A 10700-nucleotide genomic window follows, 5' to 3' on the forward strand; every position below is an offset into this window, starting at 1 on the left:
CCAGGTTCAAGCAGTTCTCTTGCCTCAGCCTCCCGAGTAGCTGGGACTACAGGCACCCACCACCATGCCCGGCTAATTTTTTTTTTTTGTATTTTTAGTAGAGACGGAGTTTCGCTATGTTGGCCAGGCTGGTCTTGAACTTCTGACCTTGTGATCTGCCAGCCTCAGCCTCCCAAAGTGTTGGGATTACAGTTGTGAGCCACCACATCCAGCCAGTAGGCTTGGTCTTCTGTCTTAATCTTCTCTTCCAAGATGCTTAAGATAATTTAGGTGATATCCATTATTATACCCAAAAGCCTTCTAGTGAATCAAAAGATGCCACATATTAGAAAAACACATCTTGATATCATTATGGATTCTTTGGGGGATGTTTCCCTCACCTTCTTACATCTATGTGGAGGCTTTAATCTCTTCTTTTTGATTGTCTCATTTCTGATGTTGTAGGCATCAGGCATCTGTTCTATAGTCTGTTCATTTATGCATTTATTAATAAACTTAGTATATGCCTAGCTCAAGGCCTTTACACTTTGTTTTCCTGCTTGTAATGCTATATCCGCACATTTCCTTCATTCAATCTCTATTTGGATTTGATTAATTAGAGATGCTCTTATAACTCTTTAAATATAGCTGCCCCTCACCAACTCCATCACTCTCTATCTCATTACATTGTATTATATTTCTCCATAGAACTTATCTCCACTTGACATTTGTTTCTTTATTGTCTTTCTCTTCTAGAACACCTGCTCACAAAGGCAGGAACTTTTTGTTCATTGGTTGCTCTATTCCCAGCATCTTTAGAGCAGAGTCTGGCACATGGTAGTACTCAGTAAATATTTGTTGAACAAATGCATGCATGGTAGTCATGTCTCCATTTTCTCCCAGGCAGCCTTACAGACCCAAAGAAATGAAGGCTTCCAATGACCTGCTCTGATGCATCAGTGTCCATGGAATTTGTACAGATTGCAGTCCTACTTAAGTCCTTGCTTCATTTCTCTTTGTATAATAATTGACAGTTTTCAAAGTGCTTGCTATGCGATTGTCCCTTTTGATGCTTTGTGTAATACTATGAAGCAAGTGGGAATTTCTTAGACCTGTCGTACAAATGAGGAATGTAAGGGGATGGAATTTCAAAGGTAACTATCAGAGCCAGAGCTAGAAACCAGATCTCCTGACTTCTAGCTCATTTGGTGATTACGCGGGGTTTACGTTTCATCTCCACCCATGTCTACATTGTATGGTTTTGAAGGCTAGGTCTTGAATTTTTTGTATTTATATTTTTCCATATGCCTTATACACAGTGTGCTTAATAAAGGTGTGTTGCTTTCGGCCTTTAGGCCACTTCAACTTTTATCTTTGACTTCGTTAATGGACTTTGGGAGGATCTCAGAGACTTGTTTTAGGTATGGTGCCACAGATTCCATAGGTTAGGGCCATGAATTTGCACACAAATCACCTAGGAACTTTGGTTATGTTAGATTCTGATTTAGTTGGTCTGGTGTAGTGCCTGAGATTATGCATTTTTAACAACCTCTGGTAGTGCCCATGCTGCTGGTACATCTTCCACACTGACTATTTCAGGGCCTTGTAACACGTGAAAGAGGTATCCTTTGTTTGGCTCTCTGACTGTGTGAACCTAGGTAAGTTTATTGGAGACACTGTGATGTATTGTTTAGGCTAGATTACTTTGGTTAAAATCCTACCTTTCCATTTACTGTGTGATCTCAGGTAACTTACTTAACTTTTCTGTGCCTCAATTTCCTCTTTAAAAGTAAAGATCGTATTACTATGATCTCTATTTTTAGCTCATGCAGGTATTGACTGAATTAATACTTGTAAAGCATCTAGATTCATAATGCATGGCACTCAATGAATCTTAACTACTGTGATCATTTCTTTGTCTCCTTGTGTTATTCTGTTAAACTACATTAATAGGTTTAAGATACATTTGAAGGAAGGAAGTTGTTTAAGATATTTGCAAGGTATGAAATAGCGTGGTCTCTTTCATGGAAATGCTAATCTGGTTGGAAGACAGTTCTTTCATTAATGAACAATGCAATAGAAATCAGCTAATGGTGATTCTTCTTGAGCTGTCACAACTGTATACTGTGTACTTTTCATTAAGCATGAGCAAATTAGGAGAAAATGAGTAGGCACTCCTGTTTTGTAATAAAATGCTACGATGTATAATATTAAGCATAGGGCATAAAATTGTTTTTATTCATCTCAGTTATGTATTAAATGAACCAACTTGATTTTAATTGGCATTGTGGAAATATGGAGGCAGAGTATCAGAGGTCAGTGAGAATATATTTGGTGCCTAATACAGTGATGGTAAGGGGGAAAAAGTATGGACATAATCATTTTAAAGGGAGATTTTGGTTCTAGTTTTTCCAATAATTAATAAAAAATAACATTGGGTTTCTTCGGGAAAAAATTTACACAACACATTTCTCCCACTGACTCAAAAGTGTAAAAAAAAAAAAATCTTTAATTAACATGGAGTTTTTCTTCTTTTTGTTTTAGGATCAGATTTTATTAAGACCTCTACTGGAAAAGAAACAGTAAATGCCACCTTCCCGGTAGCTATAGTAATGCTGCGGGCCATTAGAGATTTCTTCTGGAAAACTGGAAACAAGGTATATTATTGCCAGCAAATCTTTCTTCAGGGTAAAGATAATGTTATTTATAATACTAGTTACAGCCACAATAACTGTCTTTATATGGAGAAGTTGTGAATGAATTACCTTTATTAAGATAAATGTTTAATTTACCTTTCATTATAAAAGAACACACTGATGGAGAAAAATTGTGATGAACAGAAAGTGAGTTGTGAGTGTGGGAGTGAGTATGTGTGATCAAGATGTAAACTCACTTTATGTCCTTTTGTTAACCGAAGACAATTTTGTCACTGACAAGAGATTCCTAAATGGGTTCTTTAACGAACTAATTCTGCTGCAGCACAGAGGCTTTCTCACAAGGCGTTGGCCAGTGAAAACAGGTTAATGCAGAAATTAAACTTCCTTGAGGAACGGAAAGAATTTTAGAGTAACATTTATTGAATGATAAGCTGTGGTGGTGATATGAAAGGTATGCAATATAATGGGAAACAATCTTTTCCTGTCATTATTGAAGGACACACATAAATTGGTTTTTCTGTTGGGAAACCCCCGGTCCAGAAAAACTTATTACTTTTAATAATATGAGGTGAAGAGAAAATTCTCGAGGAGATGAACTTATTAAACAAAATAATGAAATGCTGTGAAACAGCAGGGAAAAGGTAGCTAGACGTTATATAGCTCTTGAATTAAATATCAATTTTTGCGTTTTATGGCAGTTGGATGTGCTCTTTGGAAGACTGTTAAGCTGAGGAGGGTGTATACTAGCTTTTGTCAGCTTTTTGAAAAATAATACATATTTTTTGAAACATATGAAGTTCAAAGGAAAAATGCGTATGAGGTGCTTTTTTAAAAATGAGTTTGGATTTTCCTTTTCATCTCAAGTTACTTGTTTAGCTGCAAATTATCTCAAAGGATTTTTTTTTTACATGATTGGAGAGCAAGGTTGTGTGTGTGTGTGTGTGTTTAATGACACTTTCCCATCCTGAGAGGCATCTTTTAAATCCAGTCTCTTGATTTATGCCAAATAGAAACCCAAAAAAGACCTTTAATCCTTTGTCCATTGGATGTGATGACTTTATATGTAAGTGTAGCTTCAGTTTATTTTGGAATAGTGACCTTTTTTTTAATATACTGTTTTATGAGAGGAAATAAACTCCTTCCAGAATTTTCTCACTTAGAATAACTTCACATCTTAATTACGAATAGGATAAATATCTATTGTGAACTACATGAGAAAGCTGACCCAACACGAATAACCTCTACCTGGTGTCCTTTCTGCAACAATCCAAATAAGTTAAAAGAGTTTTTGTTTAAATAAGCTGTAAAAATGATAAATCTATCTTTGGTCCTCAGTTGAAACTACCACCACTCATTTGATTGTGATTCTCATTCTTAGCCAAAGAATATCAAAACCAAATGTGAAGCTTTTCATACTTATAGATGCCTGGGCCCCCATCCCTGGTGGTTTTGGGTCTGGCATAGTCTTCAGGCATCTGTTTGCATTAAGTTCCATTGCCAGGGTTCAGACCTGCCATTGGGGACCCAGTCCTGTTTTGTTCTCAACAAACATTTATTGGGTAGTTAACCATGTGCCATGTTAACCTGTGTTAAATGCTAGGAATGGAAAAATGAGTATGTTCCTTCTCAGGAGAGCTCTTAGACAACAAGCAAAGAATGTCAATGAAATTTTTAAGTGCTCAGTATTCCAGGCCAGAGTACAGAGGGAGGGACACTTTGCTGTCTTTCAGTCCTTTCTTTTTAATTGTATTGATTCTTTTCCTCGGTAATAAATAAGTCCATCCTAGTTTTATTAAGAAAAAGACAGGTACAAGCCAAATTGTATTCATTTAATCATATTCGATTTCAAACAAAGAGGTTCTGTGTATGTGTTTGCAAATCAGATGCAGCCTTTCGGGTTGCTTGACAAGTTGCTTGGGCAGCCCTTAGACTATAAAGTTTCTACGTCATTGATTTAAGGGTGTTTTAAAATGCGATAGGCTACCTTCCAGACCATGATTAGTGTCACTCCTGAGAAGCAGAGGTTTAATATTTCATAACTGATTTCATTGCAGATTTATGTTTTCTATATTTTCTTTAAAAAAAAAGGATAAACTTATGTTAGAACCTCTCTGGAAACAGACTTGCTGACACAAACTGAACTGTATAGAAAATCTGTAAGAAGCACTGCCTAATTGACAAAAATGGTCCTATGATTAACATGTATGCTAATATCAACTAATTGATTTTTTTGGCTTCTTCTCAACAAATAACCTCATCCTACTTAACCCCCTACTACCTTACAGAGTCATAGCTTGGGCTCCAGAGTAATAGCAGATATGGTTGGAATCCGTACACTGCTACTGCTTAGTTGTGTGACGTTGTGTAATTGAGGCAGGGAAACCAGTTAAAAGACTTTTACTGATATTTCCTGTGAGAATTGATAAGGGTCTAAACTGAAACAAGTGAGAGTGCAGTGGAAAGTGTGCATGTTGGGGGGTAAGGAAGGTAAGGAGGTAGAATTGGCAGGACTTAAATATTGATTGGGTGTGGTGTGGCCAGGGAATGGTGGAGTTTGGATTAAACTATAAGGTTTCCTGCTTGGGTTGATAATAGAATATATTCATTTAATGTCTCCCTTCTCTAGCATTCTGTTAGCAGTCATCTGCTGGTGCAACCAGTCACAGCCCTGAGTGATAAAATGTGAGAGATTTAGTACTCAGGCTCTGAGGTGTTGTTTTGACCACTACCATCTACAGATTCCCAACTCTACTGGATAGTCAGCTTCCTGAAACATGTAAATCCAGATAATCAGAGTTTTATTGTATATGGAACATATCTTTCATTTCCTAATGGATCCAGGGACATCATTTACGAATATCAGATATTGGCTGAATTCAGTTGTGTTATGATCAACCTTAGAGACTACTGGACTATGAGGAGCCCCTCACGGTGTTTTTCTACTGCCCTTATGTAACTGGTCTGCCAGCTTTTTAGAACTGTGTGTACCTGCAACTTAGAAAAAAAATCCCAGTTAAATTGGTTAAAACAACTGTCAACTTTCCTTGCTTTTTTGCTGCCAGTTTGGTTAAGGTAACCTTGCAGCCTTGCTGATTCTGTCCTTTGATTTTAAATGCACGTGTCTTTTGAACCTCAAGATGAAGGCTGAGAAGTGACTCTACAGGCTTACTTGTGGAAATGTAGAATGAGTGGGCTTTTGTGGTCTGTTTTCCTATTTATTGACACCTTCCTTGTTTATTCCAGGTTCACAGCTATAGTCTAGATGGTTGAGGTTTATGACTTTCCAATAAGTGAAATGTTAATGAGGGTTATTAACCCTCACTAGTGTCTGTTCGGAAGTAGTGACATTGTTCCAAAAATCTTGGAAAAGTTGTTTTGTAGTGTGAATGAGCATGAGTCACTGATCTAAGCCCTTTCACTGGATGAAGTGAAAAGATTTTTTTTCAACAAAAGAGGGAAAGAGAGAATCAAGACTCTGATAAACATAGTACTATTTTTAAAAGAAATCCAATAACAATAAAGATTGTTCTATTCTCTGCCTTCCCATTTAGATAGGGTTTAAACCAGCAGGAGGCATCCGCAGTGCAAAGGATTCCCTTGCTTGGCTCTCTCTTGTAAAGGAGGAGCTTGGAGATGAGTGGCTGAAGCCAGAACTCTTTCGAATAGGTGCCAGTACTCTGCTCTCGGACATTGAGAGGCAGGTGAGTAATCATCTCTGTCTTTGGAATAAATTAACAAGTGTTTTTTGAGAAAGGAATTGAAAAGTCAAATTGAGAACTGGAGATAAAAACTCATCTGATTGACCTCATCCTACCCAATCCTCTACCTTTTCTTCCAAGCAAACCACCATCAGAAGTGAGTAGGGTGGAGATTCTGCTGAAGCACATACTAGTGAGGCTTTCTAATGAAGTGTTCGTTAAAACTATTCATTATTATTTGATAGTATAATTATTAACTGATGTGTATAATTATAGACTGATTGTTAATTAAACTCTGCTTTTCCTCACAGATTTACCATCATGTGACTGGAAGATATGCAGCTTATCATGATCTTCCAATGTCTTAAATTAGTCACCAGTTCCAGAAAAGTTCTTTACGACAACGTTTAAAAATTATTTTTCTACGTAATTGCTAAAATTATTTAATTAAAAAATTGGGCAGTAGGTAACTGTCATTCCTCTCTTTAAAATTGCTACCGAACTTAATGGAATGGAAAAAGCAAACTCATCCACATGTGGTACTAATTTCAGGCACATCTGAAATGATCTTAATTACTAGAAGATCTGCACTATTAACTTTGTGAAGAGTTTCTCCTAAAAACTTTAAGTAAAATGTTAATGGTAGCTTTGATAACATCAAATTCTAAGGGAGAAAAAAACAATATTAAACCGCCCAAGCAGTGTGCCCTAGCAGAGGAAAATGCAACATCTCGCAAGCGCTGCTGTAACGACTTCAGGAGTCACTGATTCAGCACTAATTTCCTGCCGTGAAAACTCGTCTTTCATTTTTGCTGTGGATAGGCGCTTTTATTAATTGTTGTCCTAATGAAATTTCTGGCATTGTCATATACAACTATGAATATCATTAAAATTTTTAAAATAATAAAGTTCCTATAGTTTATTTTTTTAAAAAACTTAAAAATTGTTACAATACATAATGAAAAAATAATCCATTAAACATAAAAAGAGGTTTGATCAGTGAGTCTCTGAATCTCTCTAGTTGATTCCTTGGGTATGTATCTGTAAAACACCCCAGTACGTTATTAATGAATGCAACTTATGTATGTGTTCTGAAACTATTCAAATTTTCTGGTATAGTGAATGGAGGAAAACAGTAGATATTAACAGCACTTGCTGTGTAATAAGCTTTACATATATCAATTTATTTAACTCTGATTTAATCCTCATAATAGTAAGGTAAATACAGTAAGGGTTTTGATTCTTATAGCAGTAAGTACTGATGTAAACATCCTTTTATACAGACAGGGGACTGAGGAACAAAGAATTTAAGCAACGTGCCAAAGGTTGCTCAAAATTAGCAGAGTTAAAAATCAAGCCCAAGCAGACAAGCTGACTCCCAAGTGTGTGCAGTCACCCCCATGTCTCCCTGTCCCTCGGTACACATAGTCAGGTGTACATAAACAGAGCTCCCCATCAGCTGAGAGGACGGTAATCTGCCTCATGGTGGCTGGCTTTTTTGCTCTCTGTATGTCCCAGCCTCGCTCTTCCGGAGATTCTGCTTGCTAGCACCTCTACCACGTTACAGAATGTGTTTCTTTGAATGGTGATTTTCATCAGGAGAGTCTTTTTCTTCCCTGAATGGCTCTCTAGTTGCTCATAAGCAAAAACCTGGACTGGAAGTCAGTTTTGGTTTCATCTTCTCACCTGCTGAATTCTAGCCTGAACTCTCCCTCTTTCTGACTTTGACTCCTTGGTCCAGTCACTTCACATCTCTTGACCTCAGTTTCTTCATCTGTAAAGTCAATGGGTTGGGGCAAATGATATCAAAGTTCTTTCAGACCTAAAATTATATTACCCTAAGGATAATTAGAACAAATTCAGGAAAATGTTTTATGGCTAAAAAGAGAAAACACTTTTGTACCAATCTAAATTAGAATTTGCCTCTCGGGAGACAATTTAGCAAGTCCCTCAGAGCACCTCTCTAACTGTAAATGAAATGACTAAAATAAGAATAGAAAAGAAATTCTGTTTTTCCCCAATGCCTTAGCAGGATGCCAACTTTTGACTTGTGCCTTTGGATATGGTCAGTGGCTCCGAACGCCATATCCAGCCTCACAGTATGCTAGCCCAGGTGCCCACCAGTGCAATGGCCAGTCACCTTTGGAGAAGAAACATTCCAGAAAAATAATTACAGTCTATCACCTTTGAAGCTATTCCAATTTCACAGGGGTTTCTGTTTTCCTCCCATTAAACCCAGCTGGTCATTTTAGTTGATCAAGTGAACAGGCATCATTATCTTCAATTTTAATTTATATGAGGCATCCACTGAAATTGACCTCTGTGGACAATTACAGATTCACATAGGAAATTAAGACTAGTGAGTCCCTCAGACCTATTAGAGGCTGATGAGCATGGCCTGATCTAAAGGTAAGTAATGTTATATTTGGGGGGCAAATTTATTCCAAGGACTGTAGGGCTCTTCATCTGGGAATGTCTGCCCATCCTTACCTGGCTCTTGAAATCAAATGTAACACAGATGACTTTAATAGGAACACCCTCATTAATGTTGATTGCTATGAAAACATAAGAGGAAGAGGTCATTTCTGAGGTGACTATGATTTACTACAGGCTGATTTGTGTACTTCAGAACATTGGGATCAGATGCTTTACACAATCAGAAAATGACTTTCTATGTTCTGTGTTTAAAGCTTCTAAGTTAATAAAAGCACCCTGCCTTGTTGCAATTGTTCAGTAAAGCATATTAGGCTTTAAAGTTATTTTTGAAACTATCAGTCATATAATTTGGGAGCATAAAGAGACTTTAGAGAACATCTAGTAACACTGTCTTTTTTTTACATTGAGAAAAGCAGCAGAGTGGAGAAGTCACTTGTGCAAGGTCACATAGAATGTCAGAGCTGATGCCAGAATGTACATCCCTACCACATGACGAAATATTTTACAACACATACCCTGGTCTTTGGAACTGAAAATTCCTTGCTTGTTTATGCACCCTGCTATACCTAATCATGTTTGTCAGCATGTGAACTTAAGACTTACAAGAGATTCACTTTTGAGTCTTCAAAATGGTGTTTTAGAGACCAACCTTCTCAATCTAGCCCAAGTGATAGTGTGATAGCATGGTTGATTTCATCTGTTAGAATCTCAGAATTTTGGATGACCTCTAGAACTGATTTTTTTTTTAAGGTTGAATGTTACTTTGTTTTGTTTTAAGGAAGAAAAAGAAGCGGGGGCTTGTTTGGATTCTAATTTGTATACACGTGGAAAGGAAATGACATGTAGTCACAAAACAGTTTGATAATTAAGGTATTCTTGCCTCATTCTGGATTATTTGAACACTAATGAGAAATTCAGACAAATTGGTTCACATGAAAAATAATTTGTAAAGAGACCTGTGGTAGCAGCGGGAACTGTTACGGATATCTGGAAGTGCATCCTCACAACAACATAACACAGTCTCTGAGCAGAACAGTTTGCTATGTCATACATACATGTCTTACAGAAACCAAATCTGTTTCTTTGGAAAAATTAACTTACACTTCTAGTACAGAGAGAAGCCAGCATTAATTTTTCTTCCATCAACCTGATATTGTACACATCATAAATAGGGCCACAGTGCAGAGGTATAAAGAAGAAGAAATAATTTGAGTAGATCTTACCTTCCAAGACAGTGAAATGTTATGCCCATTTTGGTGCTAGGAAAAAGGTATGAGGTGAAATCAATTTCTACATTTATTTTCCTGATCACACTCAGGAGTTCTGCCTCCCAAAGAAAATATATATTTTACAACCACCACCAAATGATCCTTTTTAGAAATGACCACAGGTAACATCTGGCTGATACATAAAATATGTAGTAAAAATAATCATTTTTAATTAACTAAAACCTGCTCAGGAGAGAGTCAGAGGAATATCCATCTGGTCAATTCACACTTAATAGGACAGATGAGGATCAGGATGCTTAATGCAATATACGTGAAATACTTAGTGACCTTACAATGAACTAAAACTTTTTATTGGGAAAATGAACACAGATGAGGAGGAAGAATTGGAATATCTAGAAAGGACAGACCTCAAATTTGGTATTTTTAGAAGTACGTCTTGTAAAACAGGTAGAATATAAGAAACCTAGGTCATACGGCATTAGTTTCTGTTTTCCAATGACAGGGGATATTTCCATTTGAACAATAAAATAAGGTTATACTTTATTCTGGAGATTGGCAACGAGTTTTAAGAAGTGCTAAGTATCTTATAAGAAGTGATTATAAGTAAAAGTTAAAGGAACTGGGATTATTTAGCCTGAAGAGAAGATCAAAGGGTACTTAATGTCTGACAATCCCAGGAAAAGTTACTTCTATATTAGAGT

At 36.8% G+C, this 10700-nt stretch overlaps 1 protein-coding gene across 1 annotated transcript in view; it reads left to right on the forward strand.

Annotated features, from left to right (window-relative positions):
- DERA (deoxyribose-phosphate aldolase) overlaps positions 1-7242 on the forward strand; it is a 122074-nt gene extending 114832 nt beyond the window's left edge. The window contains exons 7-9 of the mRNA XM_019038429.4: positions 2524-2636; positions 6188-6337; positions 6646-7242. Coding sequence (XP_018893974.2) covers positions 2524-2636; positions 6188-6337; positions 6646-6702 — 320 coding nt within the window. The 3' untranslated portion in view covers positions 6703-7242. The remainder of the gene's footprint in view (positions 1-2523; positions 2637-6187; positions 6338-6645) is intronic.
- The last annotated feature ends 3458 nt before the right edge of the window (positions 7243-10700 follow it).

Source organism: Gorilla gorilla, chromosome 10 (assembly GCF_029281585.2).
Source record: "Gorilla gorilla gorilla isolate KB3781 chromosome 10, NHGRI_mGorGor1-v2.1_pri, whole genome shotgun sequence".
Lineage (NCBI taxonomy): Eukaryota > Metazoa > Chordata > Mammalia > Primates > Hominidae > Gorilla > Gorilla gorilla.